The following is a 22,871-nucleotide window of genomic DNA, read 5'->3' as shown; positions in this document are numbered from 1 at the left end:
CTGAGTTGGCGATCATGTCCAGCCAAGAGATGTTGAGGCTATTATTGAGACAGCAAAAGTGGAAACTGTTTAGCCTTTCCTTTTGCCTAACATATGTTGTCCAGGCCTCACCACTGTGGAGGGATGCACTGAGGATGCAGGCTTGGTAGACTCGCAGTTTGGTGTTCTCAATTTTATGTTGTTCCACACTCTCTTACTCAGCTTGAACATAACAGCTGCAACTTTTGCAATGCGGGTGCTGATTTCAGCATCAAGTAACAGATTGCTAATGATTGTGGATTTTGGAAGTTATAAACAACCTCCATCCCATGACAATTGTCTTCCTGATGCTAACGGTCAAACCAAATTCTTTAAGGACGTGAGGAAGTGTGTCCTTTTGCAAAAGAATGTATTCCTCGATATGTGAAACTACTGCGGCCTCATCAGCGTAAAGCAATTGAGGTGGGGTAGTGTTGTTAGTTAAGGATGAAAGCAGTGCAATAGTGAGAAAGGATATTGGCTCAGAAAATCTAGATGTAGAATCAGTCTGGGTGGAGCTAAAAAGTAACAAGGGGTGGAAAACATTAGTGGGAGTTGTCTCTCGGCCTCCATACAGTAGCCGTAAGCTGGGGATGGTTTTAAACAGGAAATTAGAGGTGCTTGTAACAAGGGTGCGACAGTAATCATGGATTACTTTAATCTACATGTGGATTGGGCAAACCAAATTAGCAATAATATTATGGTGGATGAATTCCTGAAATGTGTACAAGATGTTTTTTTACACCAGCATGTTGAGGAATCAACTAGGGAACAGGATATCCTAGATTTGGTATTGTTCAATGAGAAAGGGTTAATTAATAATCTTGATGTGAGGGGGTCCTTTAGGGAAGAGTGACCATAACATGATACAATTCTTCATTAGGATGGAAAGTGAAGTTGTCCAATCCAAAACTAGGGTCCTAAATCTAAACAAAGGAAACTCCGAAGGTATGAGGGGTAAGTTGGCTATGATAGGTTGGAGAACTTCATTAAAAGCTGGATAGGTAATGGCTAATATTTAAGGAACGGATGCGTGCATTGCAACAGTTATACATTCGTTTCTGGCCCAAAACTGCAACAGGAAAAGTGGCTCAACTATGGCTAACAAAAGAAATTGAGGGTAGTATTAGATACAAAGTGGAGTTATATAAAGTTGCTAGAAAAAGTAGCAAGTCTGAGGATTGGGAGCAGTTTAGAATTTAGCAAAGGAGGACCAAGAGATTGTTTAAGAAGGGAAAAATAGAGTTTGAGAATAAACTTGCAAGGAACATAAAAGCAGACTGAAAAAGCATCTATAAGTATGTAAAAAGAAAATGATTAGTGAAAACAAATGTAGGCCCCTTACAGTTCGAAATGGGAGAATCTCTAATCGAAAATAAGGAAATGGCAGAGCAACTAAACAGCTACTTTAGTCCTGTCTTCACAGAGGAAGACATAAATAATTCCTCAGAAATACTAAGGAACTAAGGTAGTGAACAGGAGGAATTGAAAGAAATTAGTAAAAAAAAATAGTGCTGGCAAAAATTACTGGGACTGAAAGCCGATAAATCCCCTAGGCCTGATAATCTACACCCAAGGGTACTAAAGGAAGAGGCCATGGAAATAGTGGATTCATTGGTTGTCATCTTCCAAAATTCTGTAGATCCTGGAACACTGCCGGCAGATTAGACAGTATAACAATAGAATAGATAAGGGAGAACCAGTGGATGTGGTATATTTGCATTTTCAGAAAGCTTTTGATAAAATCCCACATAAGATGCTAGTGTTTAAAATTGAAGCACATGGAATTGGGGGTAATATATTAGCATGGATTGAGTATTGGTTAACAGACAGGAAAGGGAGCAGGAATAAGTGAGTCTTTTTCGGAGTGACAGGCAGTGATTAGTGGGGTGCCATAGTGATCAGTGCTTAGGCCCCAGCTATTCACAATAGATATCAATGATTTGGATGAGGGAAACTAGTGTAATATTTCCAAGTTTGCTGACAACAAAATTAGGTGGGAATATGAGTGCTGAGCAGGATTTAAAAAGGCTTCAAGGCAATTTAGATAAGTTGAGTGAGTGGGCAAATACATGGCAGATGCAGCATAATGTGGATAAGTGTGAAGCTATCCACGTCAGTAGGAGAACCAGAATGGCAGAGTATTATTTAAATGATGATAGACTGGGAAATGTTGATGTACAAAGGGACATGGGTGTCCTTGTACACCAGTCACTGAAAGCAAGCATGCATTTGCAGCAAGCAGTTAGGAAGTCAAATGGTATGTTGACCTTCATTGCAAGAGGATTTGAGTACAGGAGCAAGGGTGTCTTACTGCAGCTGTACAGGGCCTTGATGAGACCACACCTGGAGTATTGTGTGCAATTTTGGTCTTCTCACCCAAGAAAGGATATACTTGCCATAGAGGGAGTGCAGCAAAGGTTCACCAGACTGATTCCTGAGATAGCAGGATTTTTATATGAGGAGAGATTGAGTCGACTAAGCCGGTATTTACTGGAGTTTAGAAGAATGAGAGAAGATCTCATTGAGACGTATAGAATTCTGACGGGTGAGTGGACTGGATGCAGGGATGATATTTCTTCTGGCTGGGAGGGTCTAGAACAAGAGACCACAGTCTCAGGATATGGGGTAGACCATTTAGGACTGAGATGAGTAAAAATTCTTCAGAGAGCGTTGGACCTATGGAATTCTCTACCACAAAAGGCTGTGGAGGCCAAGTCACTGAATATATTTAAGAAGGAAATAGTGTGAGAAATGAATGTTTTTGGTGAATATTATGTTATTCTGTGGAAAAGGTGGAAAGAGGGTGCAGTTTGAATCAGTCATCCAGTCAAGCCAGAAGAGCCTTGGGCTGCAAAAAGCAGTTTTATTCAGCACAGTGGAAGAGATTTACAGGTCATGTAGTATGCCTTAATTGAAGCTACAGCAGTTTGCCTTGGGTAATATCATTGGACTTTGTATAATTAAACATCTATAAGAGACTGGCCTGGAAGGTGTTTACATGTGGGTCTGACCAAATAGGGAGTCTTTTGGGGGGAATGTTTAACTGTGTAACTATTATCTTGTGTGCTTAGGTTTTCTTGTATTCTTTTAATAAAACTTTTACTGGTTAAAACCCCAAAAGTGTTACTGCACTTCTTACCGCTGAGATCAGTACTTCTCATTTCCAGAATACAAACAAAAGGGTATGGCCCATAAGCCAAGTTTCCCTCTGGGATTTGGTTTGCACAGCAAATAACAACGGTTGTGGTCATAACAATAGATAGATTTCTAGACTCTAAAGTCATCAAGGGGTATGGGGAGAGAGCCAGAGTATGGCGTTGAGATAGAGGATCAACCGTGATCATATTGAATGGCAGAGCAGGCTCAAAGGGTAAATATAAGCTTTTTCATTATTCCATCTTGGCTTTGCATTCGGGTCAATAAAATATAATAACCCCTTTCTGTTTACCTACTACTGCTCCTATTTTCTATATTTCCATGTTTCTATGTCTGATGAGGACTTGCTGCACCTTTGTCTTGAATCTCAGGTGGGCAAGGCTCAACAGCTTTCCGTTAGTTCTGATATCTAAGTAGACACCTTCTGTAGATGAGCTGAAGGGATATGACAACAGCAAAGAGAAGAATATGCCAAAGAGTGTCTGCTCTAGAACAGAACCCTGCTTGGCCCCACTGAGTATCTCAAAGGGTTCTGATGTTGCCCTGTCATTGCTGACATTACCCAACTTGTTGTCACGGAAGGAGGAGATCACATTGAGCTGCTTCGGCAGGCAGCTAATTTTCTCCAGCAGCTTCAGTAGACCTCCTCTGCTTACATGGCCGAATGCCTTGGTTTTGCAGTTGCTGAACTGAGAAGGTCATATCAATTGTAGATTTTCCAGTTCTGAAACAACACTGGGATTCAGGGTAGATACATTCAACTAGGATATACAATCTGACAAGGACAACACAGGCAAATGTTTTTCCCATGATACTCAGCAAGGAGATTCCTCAATAGTTCTTGCAATCCCTGTGGTTGCCCTTGTTCTTGTGCAGGATCACAATCTTTGCATCATGTATATCTTGGGGGCACTGCTCCCTCCCTCTAGCAGAGACAGAGAAGTTTGTGCAGATGCTGCAGGAGTGCTGGTTTCCCATAGCAAAACAGAAACAGAAATACCTGGAAAAGCTCAGCAGGTCTGGCAGCATCGGCGGAGAAGAATACAGTTGATGTTTCGGGTCCTCGTGACCCCTCAACAGAACTAAGTAAAATTTTTTCAACAAAACCACCCCTCTCCCCTTAAACCAGCTTACATTTCACTCATTTCCTAATTTTACTTAGTTCTGTTGAAGGGTCATGAGGACTTGAAATGTCAATTGTACCCTTCTCCGCCGATGCTGCCAGACCTGCTGAGTTTTTCCAGGTATTTCTGTTTCTGTTTTGGTTTGGATTTCCAGCATCCGCAGTTTTTTGTTTTTATCTGCTGGTTTCCCATGCTTGATCAGTTCAGGCATCAGCATCAGCACCTGGAGCTTTGCCCCTGGCAAGCGAATCAATAGCTTTGCTAAGCTCCTCCACTGTGGGTTCAGTATCCAGCTCTACCATGACAAGCAGGCTTTCTATGGTATCTAGAGCTTCCTCTGTGGCAGTGTTCTCCCTAGAGTACAATTCTAGTGTTCCACCCATTTCTCCAACTGTTTATTGCAGTTGTGGTAACCTCCACTGCCTTTGTTTACAATGCATTTTAGCATTTTTCTGCCATTACCTCAACCCTCCAGAAATACCTCTTTTTGTACATCACGCCCCCACCCCCCCCAACAAGTGCACCTCACTATAATTTTACTTTCAGATGGGTAAACCACATATTTAAGTTAGGATTAGCAGAGTGATGCCTCCTTCATTTTGAATCATTATACGTTCTATGGTCTGTAATGGGTGACTACAGTTGCACACAAGAGGGATTTTAGTTTTCCATTTATGCATCAAGTATCCACATTTGTCATGGCTTTTCAGAATGCAGTTTATAGTTGCCCATGTGTTTCTCAGAAGATCAAAGCCAGGATCCTGTGTGTTGAGTTTTTCACAAAGTGTTTGCTTATGACTGCTTGTGGATTCCATTTGGCTTTCCAAGCTTCAGTTGGGTTGATGTTACATTATTGAAGGTTGAGTATCTGGGTGCAAATGCATGAGGCTATTGCATATTGAGTAACTTCGTTGAAGGCCTGTTGCGTGGGGAGTTCTCATTTCCCTGAACATACTGGACATGCTGACGGTTGTGGGCTCATGGTGAATGGATGGGGGGGACATTGTGTGGCAGCATCGGTGGCCAGGGTATTGCACTTGACTTGAGGGTTCCATTGATGTAGTTTATTACAGTGTTCAGTTGGACATCATCAAATCAAGCATGGATATTTCTGGTCCATTGGTGCACAGTACTCAGCCACAGAGTACACAATGCCTGATCTCTAAGCACTGATGCTAATGCTTGTGCTTGCCAGTTTCTGGATCTGGTTGACTTTATTTTTCTGTTGGTGGATATCTTCTTAAGCTGGTTGTGAATGATTAATGTATGGTCCATCTTCACGCTGAGATTGGTTCGAGTGGGGTCCTGATGAAAGTGACCTTCTGCACTAATACCATGTTGAACTCACTTTATCAAGATGTAATGGACTGATTTGTTTTGTGGGGCTTTGGCTTGAACTTTCATTTCTGGAAGTATTCCTCTCTGATGTTTAGGTCCCCATTCAGAGTGGGCTCATGTCGTTGAAGGTGGCATTGCCAGGGCAAGGTCATCCACATATGCAAATTTGTGCGACTTCTCTGATGATATGCCGCTCATGGAAATGTTGAAGAGTGTCAGCCTGAGTACTGAGACTTGTGGCGGTCTATTGTTGAGGAACTGTGGCATACTGACTTTGTCACCCAAATAGACACCATACCTGCTATTCCTCAGCATTATCCATTGCAGGCTTAGTGTCTTGAGACAGAGGATAATCCTTGAGCGTAACAGCATCAGTCCTATAACGCAGATAACCGTAGGTTGATAACTGATCTACAAAGGCTGTGCCAGTCTTGGATTTTTTCAGAGGAATACTGCCTCTGTGCTTTGTTAGAGCCAGAACTTGGTTGCAGCAGCTGCGATTAGGCAGAATCCCACTTGATCTTTGAGGATTACTGACTAGACATGTCTGGAAGATGCTATGTTCCAGGAGTTTAAAGGTTCTGAACAGGCGTCATAGTGGCCTAAGACTCAAGAATTCCCTCCTTCGAACCCTTTGCCTCTCCACTGCCCACCATCAAGGCCCTCTGCTTTGACTGCTTCAAGTATATACTTAACTGTCCTGCAATCCATTTTTGTCTAATTGCTCTTCTGTAAAGCACCTTGGAGAAATTTTCTTCACTAAGTTGCCATCTAAATGCAATTTATTGTTAAAGGTGAAAAAAGTATCTCTTTAACTCAATATAACTGTAAAATAATGGATGGGCAATATGCATTCCCGGTACATGCAGATTTGCTTAAAACAAAGTCCAGAGCCAGCAAGAAATCTCATAAACATCTGTATTTTAATTATGGCTGCAGTTAAACACTTATTTAATGACTGCAGTTTTGTTCTGGAAATAAACATCTGTTTCTGCGTAGGGGTGACTGAATTATGTGGCAAAATTATGTCCCAATTTGAGACTTTTTAGTGCACCGAAGTATGGAAGAGAGATGTATTTTAAATAAAACATATTACCCTTGGAACTTCTTTCTTCAATCATTTCTCTGCAATAAGAGGCATTGCATGTAGACACCTCATTGGAATGTGGAAAGTGTTGTATACAGCTTGGTGTGTCTGAAAGAAGTTGCTTTGCATTTATAGTGTGCCAAAATGTTATGTAACATGGCAACATTTAGGCCCATCTGGAAAACATTAAGTTGAATGAGGACTTTATGTTGGCAAAACTGTGAAGGAAAATTGCATACAGTTGGGTTATAAATCTTAGCCAAGTTTTAGGTGTCAGTGTATTTGGGACTGTTTTTAATTCTCCCAAGCATATATATTTTCCTCAGAACAGAATACTTCATTCAAATATTTATGGTCTTCACATTCATGTAATATGTTTCACATGGGATTTTTTTCCACAAGTTCTGCTGTACCTATTGAATTAAGTTTGAAGTTGTATAAGGTGGTGGTGCAAAATAAGCAATAGTGAATTAGGAAATCATTTTATACCCTGTCCAATTAAAGTCAATGGAAATGAAAATTGGCTGTCAATTTGTTAATGTCCATTTTACATCACTGCCCAGGACCAATTTAACCCCCATTGTGGTTTCTGTTGTCCAAATGGACAGGTTTAGTTTTTGCTTAGTTTCTTCAGCAGCAAGACACAGTTGTGAGGCCTGTGCACAAGTTGCTTGGCCCACCATCTCACCATGGCAACGCCCAATTCCACCCGCCTCAGTTCATCTGCTGCTGAAAACCTTTTCCGTGCTTTTGTTATCCTGAGACCTGACTATTCTAAAGCTTTCCAGGTAGACCTGCCACCTTCCACATTACATAAACTTCAGCACATGTAAAATTCTAATTCACACCAAGACTGGTTCACATATCACCCTTGTGCTCGTTGTCTCAAGTTAACATGCAGTCCACCAATGCCTCAATTTTAAATGTTTGCAACCTTGTCTGCATATCCCTCCTTGGTCTCTCCTCTCCTTAACTCTGTAAGCCCCTCAGTGTGGAGACAGGACTTGGTCTCCACAAGAACTGTGTGGTGGTCACTCATAGCAATGCTGTCATGTTTCTGACAAATAGATTGAAAGATTGAGGTCAAGTAGGTATTCCCTCATGTATTTTCACTATGTGCTGCATATTTTATTTGCAAGCCAAATCAATGTTCCCAAGTCAATCATCAGTGATGCCCAGCACATCCAAGCCTGTGTTTTTCAGGATTCAGTAAGCTCGCATAGCAGTGGTACGATTGAGTCGCTCTTGGTAAAGGACATTGATGACCCTCACTCAGATTATATTCTTGCCCTGCTGAGGCAATGGAGCAAATGCTCTTATTGGTTTATACCTCTGAACAAGAGAGGGAAAATAACAACAGTCTGTATTTATATAGTGGGCAAAATTTACTGTGCCTGTTGGCAGCAGGCGTGTTTGGTGGTATGAATGGATGATATGGCGAGAAAACCAAAAATCAGTTTCATGACGTTGTGAAACCAGTTTGCAATCATGCGCTCTGCCCATCAATGGTGGGCTGTCTTTCCCACTGTCGGATGTCGGGAACTTCATTGTAATACACCTGCATTGTAATACATGTGGTGGGGTAGTGGCATTGTCGCTGGACTGGTAATCCAAAGACCCAGGGTAATGCTTTGGGGACCTGAGTTCAAATGGTACCATAGCAGATGGTGGAATTTGATTTCAATAAAAATCTGGATTTGAAAGTCTAATGATGACCATGAAACTATTGACGAATGTCGTAAAAACTCATCTGGTTCACAAATGTCCTTTTAGGGAAGGAAATCAGCCGTCCTTACCTCGTCTGGCCTGCATGTGACTCCAGATCCTCAGTAATGTACTTGACTCTTAATTGCCCCCTGAAATGGCCTAGCAAGCCAGTCAGTTGTATTCAACCGTTAAAAAGTCAATAAATAAAAAGGAATGAAACTCGACAGACCACCAGGCAATGACCTAGGCACTGGAAACAACAACGGAAAACCCAGCCCTGTTGACCCTGCAAAGTCCTCCTTACCAACATCTGGGGGGTGGTGCCAAAATTGGGAGAGCTGTCCCACAGACTAGTCAAGGAACAGCCTGACATAGTCATGCTCACAGAATCATACCTTACAAATCATGTCCCCGACATCACCATCACCATCCTTGGGTATGTCCTGCCTTAACGGGAGGACGGACACAGCAGAGATGGCGACATAGTGGTATACATTTGGATGGAGTTGCCCTGGGAGTCCTCAACATCGACTCCGGACCCCATGAAGTCTCATGGCATCAGGTCAAACATGGGCAAGGAAGCTTCCTGCTGATTACCACGTACCACCACCACCACCACCAGTGCCCCCACCACCCGTCAGCTGATGAATCAGTACTCCTCCATGTGGAACACCACTTGGAGGAAGCACTGAAGGTGTCAAGGTCACAGAATGTACTCTGGGTGGAGGACTTCAATGTCCATCACCAAGAGTGGCTCGGTAGCACCACCACAGACTGAACTGGCCAAGTCCTAAAGGACATAGCTGGGTCTGTGGCAGGTGGTGAGGGAACCAGTGAGAGGGAATAACTTACTTTACCTCATCCTCACCAACCTGCCTGCTGCAGATGCGTCTGTCCATCACAGTATCAGTTGGAGTGACCAAGTCCTGTCTTCACGTTGAGGATCTCTCCATCGTGCTGTGTGGTACTACCACCGTGCAGAATGGGAAAGATTTTGAACAGATCTAGCAACTCAAGACTGGGCAGCCATTGAGGCGCTATGGGCCATCAGCAGCAGCAGAATTGTACTCGACCACAATCTGTAACTTCATAGTCCGGCATATCCCCCCACTCTACCATTACCACCAAGTCAGGGGATCAACCCTAGTTCAATGAAGTGTGCAGGAGGGCATGCTGGGAGCAGCACCAGGCATACCTAAAAATGAAGTGTTAACCTGGTGAAGGTACAACACAGGACAATATCCAGGCTTGGGCTAACAAGTGGCAATTAACATTCGCACAACACAAATGCCAGGCAATGACCATCTCCAAGAAGAGAGAATCTAACCATCACTCCTTGATGTTCAATAGCATTACCATTGCTGAATCCCCCCACTATCAACATCCTTTGGGTTACCAGTAACCAGAAACTGAACTGCACTAGCCACATAAATACTGTGGCTGCAAGAGTGGGTGAGAGGCTAGGAATCCTGTGGTGAGTAACTCACCTCCTGACTCTCCAAAGCCTGTCCAACATCTACAAGGCTGAAGTTAAGAACGTGATGGAATACTCCACTTGCCTGGATGAGTGTAGCTCCCAACAGCACTCAAGAAGCTTGACATCATCCAGGACAAAGCAGCCCACTTGATTGGCACTCCTTCCACAAACATTCACTCCTTCCACCACCGACAAACAGTGGCAGCAGTGTGTAACACATACAAGATGCACTGCAGAAACTCACCAAGGCTCCTTATATAGCACCTTCCGAACCCATGACTACTAGCATCTGGAAGGACAAGGACAGCAGATATGTGGGAACACCACAACCTGAATGTTCCCTCCAAGCCACTCACCATCCTGATTTGGAAGTATATTGCCATTCCTTCACTGTCACTAAGTCAAAATCCTGGAACTCCCTCCTTTAAAGCACTGTGGCTGCGAACTCCACATCCCATAAATGAATATTTAAAAAAATTATAGGGCCAGCTTGCCAGAATCATCCCCCCACGCTGGATTATCTGAGTACAATCAGGCCGACGTGTTTTACAACTGTACATAAGCAACGTGCACCTGCCAGCTGCACTTGGCTTAGGACTTCCATATTTGTTTGCCTACCTTATTTCAGGCAGCACTTGCAGTCATCAGTGCCAGGCTTTGCAGACAGTACCACATCACTTTGAGGGGGGCTCACAAGCAGGTCTCTAACTACAAGACCAGCCATATGGCGGGATTGGCTTTTCAACGACTGTAGGGCTAGGGCTTGTTTGGGGAAGGACAAGAAGTGGCCTCAGGCAAGGGAAGAGACTGTAGGGCGAGGGGTGTATTGTGGAAGGGGAGCATCCCAGGGTGTGTGTGGGGTCACAAGTTGTTCTGTGCAAGTGGCCTCAAGATGGTGAGGGCTGAGGAGGCAGTCTGTAGAGGAGATGAGGCCAGATGGAGATGTGAGGGTCTGTGTGAGTGGTGATGTCACTTGAGCTGCAGTGAATGAGATGCCAGTGAATGTGTGATGGACTTGAGTGCGTGAATTTGGAGTGATGAGATGGTTGCCTTATCCTAGTGGCAGAAATGAGATAATTCTTCCTTTTCCTGCATTGGATGGCCAACCTCTTCTGTGAAGCATTGACACTGATCATCACTGCCATCGTCTACCAAACTGGAGTGATGAGATTGCTGGATCTCTTGTAGCCAGAGTGGGGGGGGTAGAGGACATTGCAGCAGACCTCCTTGGCGTTCAAAAGGTGTTACAGGGACACGTCACTGAATTGGGGGACTGCTGTATTTTTACCTTTAGGGCCATGTTTTCAGTGCAGCTGTCCTGGGCTGGAAGCACTGTGTGCACACGGCTGTACTTTAAATATGGCATGAAGAGCAGCAAGGTGATGGCGTGGCGGGCAAATGTGAGCCTGTCCGCCATCGAATGTGTTTCCCTGGAAAGCATGATAAATGAGGTGGGGTTGGGATGATACAGCATGAAAAGCCACCATTGGAGCCGGCAGGTAAAATATTCTTTTTCCTGCCCACTACTGCACTTAGGGCAAACTTGGGACGATTCCGCCCAGTGCCTTTAATGCCATAAAATATCTCAAGGCACTTCACACAAATGTTATAAAGCGACATTTGACACGGAGACACCGAAGATAATATTAGAGCAGATGACCAAAAGCTTGTTCGAAGAGATAGATTTTTAGAGGAGTCTGAAAAGAGGACAGAGGCAGAGAGGCTTAGTGAGGGTATTTGGAGAATAAGGTCCCAGCAGCTTAATACAGGGCCACCAACGGTGCAGCATTGAACAATGGGGATGCTCAAGAGGCCAGATTTGGAGGAGTGAACATGTCTCAAAGATTGTGAAACTGTAGAGATTACAGAGATGGGATGGGGAAAGGCCCTGCAGGAATTTGAATGCATGGATGAGAAATTTAAAATCAAGGTGTTGCTTAACCAGGAGCTAATGTAGATCAGTGAGCACGGGTGACAGGTGAATGGGACTCTGTGCAAGTAAGGACATGAGCAGTAAAGTCATAGAAAATAAATAATGACAAATGTTCACAGCTTTTGGCATTTACCCAATGTTTTTCACTCAAAGAACAGTGTAGGCATTAGATGAGGATAGAATGAGGCTTGGATGTGCTGGGTGATTGGCTTGCTAACATTGATTTGGCTTGCACATGAAGCATGGCCGTTGGGGTGATGTATCAACAAACTGCTTCTACCCATGAAATTATAGAGTAAATTAACCAAACTCATGTGTCCAGCAGGGATCTGTGGTCAAAGGCAGGGTTGGAGAATGGCTGTTGTAATGTGTTGCCCTATTTTTGATCTGTGCTTCCTCGGAATCTGGTCCCTGACTGCAAGCATGGGTTTGCTGAATTTATACTTGAATACCAAGAAGTGGTGCTACCTCCAAGGGGGGAGGTAATTAAAAATATATGGAGAAATTCTGTTGATCTGGGAGCTAGGAAGTACACAGAACATTAAAATTTTGTGGCAGGCCAGTGCCAAAAGTCTGAAAATGTGCAAGATGTGTTGTATTTGTCACAGTGCATTCTTGATTACTGAGATCCCCATGGGTGTATCACATTTTCTGGAAAAAAGTAAGAGTTCATATAACTGCAGTGATGTTGGATCTTCTGGTCCACAACAAAACTGATTCTCTTTAACTCTCTCAAATTGATGTTTTAAGGGAAATACAGCAATCATTTCTGATCTCAAATATGTTTTGATTCTGTTACTTTTGTAAAGAAAAAAAGGCAACCTTTTTGCTAACTTTCCATTTCTTAACTTTGACTTAATTGGCATGATTCATAGCTTTCCAATTTATATCTGCTGCAATATCAGCCAATAATCTTTTAAGAAATTATACATTCTTGCATCCTTCCCTACAAAGCTAGAGTAGGCTGACACTAACAACATTGCCAGGGAAAATCACGTGATGACTTCCTTTGAAATGTTTTTGAGTTTTCTGCTTCTGTGCCAATGGTGGGGGGGGTGGGGGAAGCACATCCATTGACCATTTTGTTTTGTTGCTCTGCTGTGACCTGTGTTTGCTGGTTCAATATTGACTGCTACTCTTTACATGTACACTCTATTTGTTATTTCAACATATTCCCCAGTCAGGCTGATGTGACTGATTTGATTATTAGAGGATTAACTAGTGCAAAAGAGAGGCTTGAGACAGATCACTTGTGTTATGAGCAAGGTTTGGAAAAACTTGAACATTTTCACCTCAAAAGAGAGGTGGTGAACAATATGGAAAATATTGCATTACTTGGAGTTAAGCCATGATTATGGGAGCAAGGAGATCTGGTTCAAATTAGTCAGACAAATTTAGGAGTTACTCCAAGAAGTCCTCACAGGTAGAGAATGATCAACAAGAGATTTGGACTTCCAGAAAGGATAACGAAGGCACACATCCTGGAATCACTCAACAAACATTTCAATGCTGTAATTTCAGGTGCAGGTGCAGATAGCCACGTGGAAATGTGATGTTGTGGCTATAATGAAGACCTGGCTCAAAGAAGGGCCAGGACTGGGTATTAAACATTCCTGGATACTAGGGAGGCGGTGGCATAGTGATATTGTCACTGGACTGGTATTCCAGAGACCCAGGGTAATGCTCTGGGGACATGGTTTCAAATCCCACCACGGCAGATGGTGAAATTTGAATTCAATTAAAATTTGGAATTTAAAAGTCCAATGATGACAATGAAACCCATGTCCTTTAGGGAAGGAAATCTGCTGTCCTGGTCTGTCCTTTTGAGAAAAAAAAATGCCCTCTGCATTAGGGATGGCTTCCCAGCGACATCCACATGAACGAATAACAAAAAAGTCTTATTTGGTTCTGATGTTATGTCCTGATATCCAAGTCCCATATCAATTCTCTTTACCCATCTGACTCCCTGCCCGACCCCCCAACTCCCTGCCCGGCCCCTGCCTTCCTCCCATCCCCGAGCTTCTGACCCTCCGAGCTTCCCTAACCCCCCAACTCCCCCCAAGCCTCTGATTCCTGTGACCCCTTTGACCACCTCCTGACATCTGAATTCCCCCCTGACCCTCAGACTTCCTGTCCCGCCCCCTCCCCCACAACTCTCCGACTCTCCTGACCCAACCTTATCACCCGATCCACCCTACCATCCTGCCACCCTACCAAGCTTCACCCTACCCTTTTACCTCAGTCACACTTGTTCACTGAAAAGCTATTTAAATGTCCCAAAGCTTTTCAATGTATTAGTGAATGAAGACCTACCAAATTACGGCAGCTGGTGCTGTCAAAAGGGGATGTGGCTAGGCTTCCCACAACGATTCTGCGCTACAAGGAAGGACTCCGAGAACAGGTACGCTCTGCATTTCTGAAGAGGCTAGGTCCTGAAGCCCAAGCCAAAAGTGTGGAGCTCTATCTTCATGTAAGAAAGTAGGAGCAGAGTGACAATCAGATGGTGATTGCCACCCCTCAGAAGATTTGGCCCACGAAGTAGTTATAATGGGGACTTCAATTATCCGAGCCTAGGGTGGGATAGTAGTAAAGTAAAGGGCAGGAGGGGACAAGAATTCCTAGAATGTATTTAGGATAATTTTCTACTGCAGTATGTTTCCAGTCCAATGTGAAAGGAGGTACTGCTAGACCTGGTTCTTGGGAATGAGGTGGATTAGGTATCCAGAACATTTAGGAGACAGTGATCACAGAATCGCACAGTGCAGAAGAGGCCCTTTGGCCCATTGAGTCTGCACCGACGCGTGAGAAACACCTGACCTACTTACTTAATCCCATTTACCAGCACTTGGCCCATAGCCTTGAATGTTATGACGTGCCAAGTGCTCATCCAGGTACTTTTTAAAGGATGTGAGGCAACCCGCCTCCACCACCCTTCCAGGCAGCATGTTCCAGATCGTCACCATCCTCTGGGTAAAAAAAGTTTTTCCTCACATCCCCCTAAATCTCCTGCCCTTCACCTTGAACTTATGTCCCCTCGTGACTGACACTTCAACTAAGGGGAACAGCTGCTCCCTATCCACCCTCATAATCTTGTACACCTCGATCAGGTCGCCCCTCATTCTTCTCTGCTCCAACGAAAACAGCCCAAGTCTATCTAACCTCTCTTCATAACTTAAATGTTTCATCCCAGGCAACATCCTGGTGAACCTCCTCTGCATCGCCTCTAATGCAATCACATCCTTCCCATAATGTGGTGACCAGAACTGAACACAATGCTCCAGCTGTGGCCTCACCAAGGTTCTATACAGCTCCAACATGACCTTTATGATCATGAGATCACAAAGTTTATAATGGTTACGGAAATGGACAAGGACCAATCCAGAGTAAGAATAATTAACTGGGGGAAAGCCAATGTTAATGGGGTAAGAATAGATCTGACGCAGATCAATTGGAATCAAAGGGTCGCGGGCAAAATTATAACTGAATGAAGGGCTGCCTTTAAAAAAGAGTTAGTTCAGGCACAGAAAGGATATATTCCTGCAAAGGGGAAAGGTGGAGGAAACAAATCCAGATCTCCCTGGAGAGAGAGAGAGAGGTTAAGATGAAGCAGAAAAAGTGTGCATATGATGGATGTCAGGTGGATAATATAGTATAAGGGTGTTTGGCATAGCAAGGGTTAATGTGGGACTGGAGATCAGCACCGTCCACAGAGTGACATGTAGAGAGTCACATGATAGTGGACTGAGTACAGTAGGAGTCTAGCAGAAGCCAGCATGGAGGTAGTACTGAGTCAGGACTATACCTTGAAGATGTATATATTTATGAGTTGTTAATAAACACTTAATGTTCAGCCATACAAGCCTCCATACCTCCTAGTGAGACACCGAACAAGCTCTTACGCAGCTAATAAAACCGAAAACTAGGTTGAATACAGAAGGTTGAGTGGAGAATTGAAAAAGCAAGGAAGAGAAGCAAGAAGAGAATATGGAGAAGAGACTCGCATGACTGGAGAGATGGTGTAGAAAGGAGGAATTTAGATTCCTGAGGCATTGGGACCAATTCTGGGGAAGATGGGACCTGTACAAGCTGGACGGGTTGCACCCCAGGAGGACCGGGACCAATATCCTCGCAGGGTATTTGCTAATACTGTGGGGGAGGGTTTAAACTAGATTGGCAGGGGGAATGGGAACCTGTGCGGGGAGACACAAGAGAGGGAAACAAAGATAGGAATGGAAGTCTGAAAAGCAGAAAGCAAAAGTGGATGGCAGAGGAAACCAAGGTTAGCAGCAATTAGAGCCACAGTACAAAAATACAGTGTAAAAATGTTAAGAAGACAAGTCTAAAGGCACTGTATCTGATTGCATGGAGCATTCGCAATAAGGTAGACAAATTAACAGCGCAACTAGATGTAAGTGGGTACAATATGGTTGCGATGATGGAGACAAGGCTGCAGGGTGACCAACACTGGGAACTCAATATTTAAGATGGACAGGCAAAAAGGAAAAGGAGGTGGCGTGGTTTTGTGAGTTAAGGATGAAATCGGTGTGATAGTGAGGGAGGATATTGGCTTAGAAAATCTAGACGTAGAATCAGTCTGGGTGGAGCTAAGAAGTAACAAGGGGCGGAAAACATTAGTGGGAGTTGCCTACAGGCCACCAAACAGCAGTGATAAGGTAGGAGATGGTATTAAACAGGAAATTAGAGATGCATGTAACAAGGGTGCTACAGTAATCATGGGTGACTTTAATCTACATATAGAGTGGACAAACCAAATTAGCAAAAATACTGTGGTGGATGAATTCCTGGAGTGTATACGAGATGGTTTTTTAGACCAGTATGTCAAGGAACCAACTACAGAACAGGCTATCCTAGATTTGGTATTGTGCAACAAGAAGGTTTAATTAATAATCTTCTTGTGCGGGGTCCTTTAGGGCACACTGACCATAACATTATATAATTTATGGATGGAAAGTGAAGTAGTCAAATCTGAAACTAGGGTCCTAAACCTTAACAAAGGAAATGACAAAGGTATGAGGTGTGAGTTGGCTAAGATAGATTGGGGAACTTCATTAAAGGGCATGACAGTGGATAGACAGTGGCTAATATTTAAGGAACGAATGTATGCATTGCAACAGTTATACATTTCTTTCTGGCACAAAAACACAACAGGAAAAGTGGCCCAATCATGACTAACAAAAGAAATTAAGGATATTATTAGATCCAAAGAGGAGCCATGTAAAGTTGCTAGAAAAAATAACAAGCCTGAGGATTGGGAGCAGTTTAGAATTCAGCAGAGGACCAAGAGATTAATTAAGAGGGGAGAAATAGAGTATGAGAGTAAACTTGCAAGGAACATCTAAGCAGACTATAAAAACTTCTGTAAATATGTAAAAAGAAAAAGATTAGTGAAGACAAATGTAGGTCCCTTACAGTCTGAAATGGGAGAATTTCTAAAAGAGAACAAAGAAATGGCAGAGCAATTAAATAACTACTTTGGTTCTGTCTTCACGGAGGAAGACACAAATAGCTTCCCAGAAATACTCGGGAACCAAGAGTCTAGTGAGATGGAGGAATTGAAGGAAATTAGTAGTAATAAAGCAATAGTGCTGGAGAAATTAATGGGACTGAAAGCTGATAAATCCCCAGGGTCTGATTAATCTACATCCCAGGGTACTAAAGGAAGTGGCCATGGAAATAGTGGATGTGTTGATTGTCATCTTCCAAAATTCTGTAGATTCTGGAACAGTCCCGGCAAATTGGACAGTGGCAAAAGTAACCCTACTATTTAGAAAAAGAGTGAGGGAAAAAACAGGGAATTACAGACCGGTTAGCCTAACATCAGTAGTAGGGAAAATGCTAGAATCTATTATAAAGAATGTAATAACAGGACACTTAAAAAATAAGAATGGGATTAGACAAAGTCAACATGGATTTATGAAAGGGAAATCATGTTTGACAAACCTACTGGAGTTTTTTGGGGATGTAAATAGCAGAATAGATAAGGGAGAAATCAGGGATGGGGTGTATTTGAATTTTCAGAAAACTTTTGATAAAGCCCCTTATAAGAGGTTATTGTGTAAAATTAAAGCACATGGGATTGGGGGTAATATATTGGCATGGATTGAGAATTGGTTAGCAGACAGGAAGCAGAGTGTAGGAATAAATGGGTCTTTTTCAGAGTGGCAGGCGGTGACTAGTGCGGTACCGCAGAGATCAGTGCTTAGGCCCCAGCTACTCACAATATATATCAGTGATTTGGATGAGGGAACCAAATGTAATATTTCCAAGTTTGCTGACGACAGGAAACTTGGTGGGAATGTGAGTGGTGAGGAGGGCGTTGAGGCTTCAAGGCGTTTAGATAGGTTGAGTGAGTGGGCAAATACATGGCAGATGCTGTATAACGTGGACAAGTGTGAAGTTATCCACGTCGGTAGAAAAACCAGAATGGCAAAGTGTTATTTAAATGGTGATAGATTGGGAAATGTTGATGTACAAAGGGACATGGCTGTCCTTGTTCGCCAATCCCTGAAAGCAAGCATGCAAGTGCAGCAAGCAGTTAAGAAGGCAAATGGTATATTGACCTTCATTGCAAGTGGGTTTGAATACAGGAGCAAGGATGTTTTACTGCAGCTGTACAGGGCCTTGCTGATACCACACCTGGAGTATTGTGTGCAGTTTTGGTCTCCTTACCTAAGAAAGAATATACTTGCCATAGAGGGAGTTCACCAGCAAAGGTTCACCATACTGATTTCTGGGATGGCAGAATTGTCATATGATGAGAGATTGGGCCGACTAGGCCGGTATTCACTGGAGTTTGGAAGAATGAGAGAAGATCTCATTGACACATATAAAATTCTGCAAGGGGTGGGTGGACTGGATGCAGGGATGTTATTTCCTCTGGCTGGGCTGGGGGGGCTCTGTAACAAGGGGTCACAGCCTCAGGATGTGTGGTAGACCATCTAAGACTGAGGTGAGATAGGTCCACTCAGAGGGTGGTGGACCTATGGAATTCTCTACCACAGAAGGCTGTGGAGGCCAAGTCACTGAATATATTTAAGAAGGAAATAGGTAGATTTCTGGACTCTAAATACATCAAAGGGTATTGGGAGAGCGTGGCAGTACAGCATTGAGATAGAGGATCAGCCATGATCGTATTGAATGCTGGCTCGAAGCATCGAAAAAACTCCACCTGCTCCTATTTTCTATGTTTCTATAAAAGGAAATCCAAAAGTCTTCTATCGGCATACAAATAGTAAAAGGGTGGTAAAAGGAGGAGTGGGGCTGATTAGGGACCAAAAATGAGGTTTACGCAATGAGGCAGGTGGATATGGCTGAGGTATTAAATTAATGCTTTGCATCTGTCTTTACTAAGGAAGATGCTGTGCAGGTCATGGTGAAAGAGGAGGTAGTTCAGACACTCGAGGCATTTAAAATTGATAAGGAGGCTATTAGATTAGTCTGTACTTAAAGTTGAAAAGGCACCAGGACCGAGTGAGATACATTCAGGTGTACAGAGGGAAGTGAAAGCTGAAATTGCAAAGGCAGTGGCCATAATTTTCCAGTCTTCCTTAGACTCAAGGATAGTGTCAGAGAGCTGGAGAATTGCAAATGTTACACCCTTGTTCCAAAAAGAGTGTAAACATAAGCCCAGCAACTGCAGACCAGTCAGTTTAACTTCAGTGGTGGGGAAGCTTCTAGAAACGATAATTTGGGACGAAGTTAATAGTCACTTGGGCAACTGCAGGTTATTTAAGGAAAGTCAGCATGGATTTATTAAGAGGTTGATGAGGTTAATGGTGTTGATGTGGTGTACATGGGCTTCCAAAATGCATTTGATAAAGTGCTGCACAACAGATTTGTGAGTCAAGTTAGAACTCATGGAATAAAAGGGACACCAGCAACATGGATACAAAATTGGCTGAGTGACAGGAAATCGAGTAGTAGTTAATGGATGTTTTTCGGACTGGAGGAATATTCATAGTTGAGTTCCTCAGAGTTTGGTGACTGTTCCTGATATATATAAATGACCTAGACCTTGTTGTACAGCGCACAATTTCAAAATTTGGGAATGATACAAACCTTGAAAGTATTGTGAATTATAAGGAGGATAGTGTAGAACTTCAAAAGGACGTAGGTTCGTGGAATGGGCAGTCAAATGGCAGATGAAATTTAATGCAGAGAAATGTGAAGTGATTTATTTTGGTAGAAAGAATGAGGAGAGACAATATGAAGTAAAGGGTACAATTCTAAAGGAGGTGCAGGAGCAGAGGGACCTGGGTTATATATGCTTAAATCTTTGAAGATGGCAGCACGGATAATAAAGCATAAGCTTCCTAAGCTTTGTTCATCGAGTATAGAGTACAAAAGCAAGGGGGTTGTGTGAAACTTGTATAAAATACTGTTTGGGCCTGAACTGGAATATCGCATCCAGTTTTGAGCACCACACTTTAGGAATGATGCGAAGGAATTAAAGAGGGTGCAGAATACAGTCAGGATAATAGTTCCAGGGATGAGGAACTTCAGTCATATAAATAAATTGGACAAGTTGTGAGTTTTCCTTGGAGATGAGAAGGCTGAGAGGAGATTTGACAGGGATATTCAAAATCATGAGGGTCTAAAAAGAGTTGATAGGAAGAAACTTCTCACCAGTGGAAAGATCAAGACCCAGAGGGCACAGATTTAAGGTAATTGGCACGCAGTGAGTGATTAGGATCTGGAATTCACTGAGAGTGTGGTGGAGGCAAATTCAAACAAGGCATTCAAATGGAAATTGGATTATCTGAAAAAGGAAGAATGTGCAGGGCTATGGGGAGAAGGCAGGGAATGGCACTAGGTGATTTTATTTTCAGAGGGCCAGCACAGACCTGACAGGCTGAATGGCCTTCTGTGTTGTAACCATTCTGTGATTCTGGCACCCAAAATTGTCCACAGTATTCCAGCTGAGGCCTAACCGCTGATTTATAAGTTTTAACATGATGTCTTTGCTTTTATATTCTGTGCCTTTGTTTATAAACCAAAATAACCTTGAAGTTTTTATGAGCACCTTACCAACTTGTCTTCCGCCTTTAGGGAATTATATCTCTGGACATCAAGGCCTGTGGTCACACTTATCTGAATTCTACCTTTAATCATATACTGTCCTTCCTTATTGATTTTCTCAAAGTTTTTACTGAACTCCATCTGCCATTCTTCTTCCCATTTCACCATCTTGTCTGTCATCCTGATGTCTACAATTATCCTCATCACTAACTACCACTTTGTCAAGTTTCATTCCATATGAAAACTTTATAGGACTGTTATCTACTCTTGAGGCTCAGTCATTTATAAAAATCAAAAAGACTAAAACTGATCCTTGGCTTTGCCTTACTTCTTTCAATGACCTTGGATGCATTCCATCTGGATCAGGTGACTTACCAACCTCCATTAATGCTTATCTTTTTAGTACCTTTCTATTTATTATATCCTGTCAATAACTTCCCTCTCTTCTTAGAGTGTTACATTCACATCAGCAATTTATTTTGTGATGATGGATGCAAAGTACTTGTTTAATATTTTAGCCATGCCTTTTACCTTCTCCATGAAGGTTCCTTTTTGGGACCTTAATATGCCCAACTATTTCCCTAGTTAACCATCTACATTTTATATATTTACATGATCAGCTCAGCCATTTTGGGAAAAAAAACTAGCTCAGGAAGTTCATGTAAATTATGGTCAGTCAGCCCAGACTAAGGTTTGTAGTTGGAACATTTGTTGTTGTCTGGTTACTTTGCACCCTGGATGGTACACATATATGTGTGCTATTGCGGGACTGAGGAAAATCATAATAACTGACTTGTGCTTTTGGGACTCACATGACCTCTTCACTGCCTTTTTGATTATGACTTTGAAGCATGTTGGGATGTTTTTCGAAATAAAAGTTGTGATAATGAAAGTTGTATTTATATAGTGTTCCACAGCTTCCCATTCTTAATAGAGTTTAAGATGTGTGTGAACTTGTGTTTCCAGCGACTTGTTAGATGGGCATGGGACTGTATTTGAACTTCTGTTTGAAACTTGATGTTTTTCTAGAGCTGAAGAAAAGAAGAATCTCCTGCTATTTTTCAGAACGCTCTCAGCCTTTGCAAAATGGTATGAGTATCGCCAAGTCACTTTCAGACATTTCAAGGTAGGACAAAGCACTGTATTATCTAGCTATGGATTCTTACTGGTAAAATAATATTTTTTAAAAAAACATTTTGTGCAGGAGTTTGAAATTTAATCACTCATACTGTTGGCTTAATACTAAACTAGGCATTTAAAAAATCAACCAACCAGTCAATTTCTAAACTGTTCAGGTAGAAATTCTCTTTCTCCAATAACACATGCATTCAGCAGATTCATCTAATTTAGATGTGTGCACACACATGATAGAAATATGTGTAATGTTCTGTTACTGTTAGAAGCATTTTGTTAGACTATCTGGCCCTTCATCTTTAAGCCATCATCCTTGTTTTCAAATCCCTCCATGGCCTTGTCCCTCGTTATCTCTAATCTCCTTCAGCCCCACAACTCTCCAAGATATCTGCGTACCTTTGAGTTCTGGCTTGTACATCCCTGATTTTAATTACTCCATCATTGGTGGCTATGCTTTCAGTTGGCTAGGCCAAAGTTCTGGAATACTCTCCCTATACCCCTTCACTTCTGTACCTCATTTTCCTCCGTTAAGACACTTCTTAAACCTATCTCTTTAACCAAGCTTTTGGTCATCTGACCTAATATCTCGTTGTGTGGTGCGTTGTCATATTTTGTTTGATAGTGCTCCTATGAAGCACCTTGGAACGTTTTATTATGTTAAAGGTGCTATATAAATATAAGTTGTTGTTATAAGATGCTACAATAAATGAAGTATTAAAAACTTGAAAGCAGAAAAGAGCCTGACCACAATGCCAGTGAATGCTTCAAGCATGTAGAAATATTTGGAACTTCGTTATTTTTCAAACTGGTTTTTCTCTTTCTCAATATTGTTACATCATTTTCTGAAGGGACAGA

General features: G+C 42.5%; 1 protein-coding gene across 1 annotated transcript in view; it reads left to right on the top strand.

The window, feature by feature from the left end:
- LOC121279878 (centromere protein P) overlaps window positions 1-22,871 on the top strand; it is a 401,310-nt gene that overhangs the window by 116,221 nt on the left and 262,218 nt on the right. The window contains exon 6 of the mRNA XM_041191393.1: window positions 21,912-22,008. Coding sequence (XP_041047327.1) covers window positions 21,912-22,008 — 97 coding nt within the window. The remainder of the gene's footprint in view (window positions 1-21,911; window positions 22,009-22,871) is intronic.

This window comes from Carcharodon carcharias, chromosome 7 (genome assembly GCF_017639515.1).
Source record: "Carcharodon carcharias isolate sCarCar2 chromosome 7, sCarCar2.pri, whole genome shotgun sequence".
NCBI classification, from domain to species: domain Eukaryota; kingdom Metazoa; phylum Chordata; class Chondrichthyes; order Lamniformes; family Lamnidae; genus Carcharodon; species Carcharodon carcharias.
This window is presented reverse-complemented; position numbering and strand designations above follow the sequence as displayed.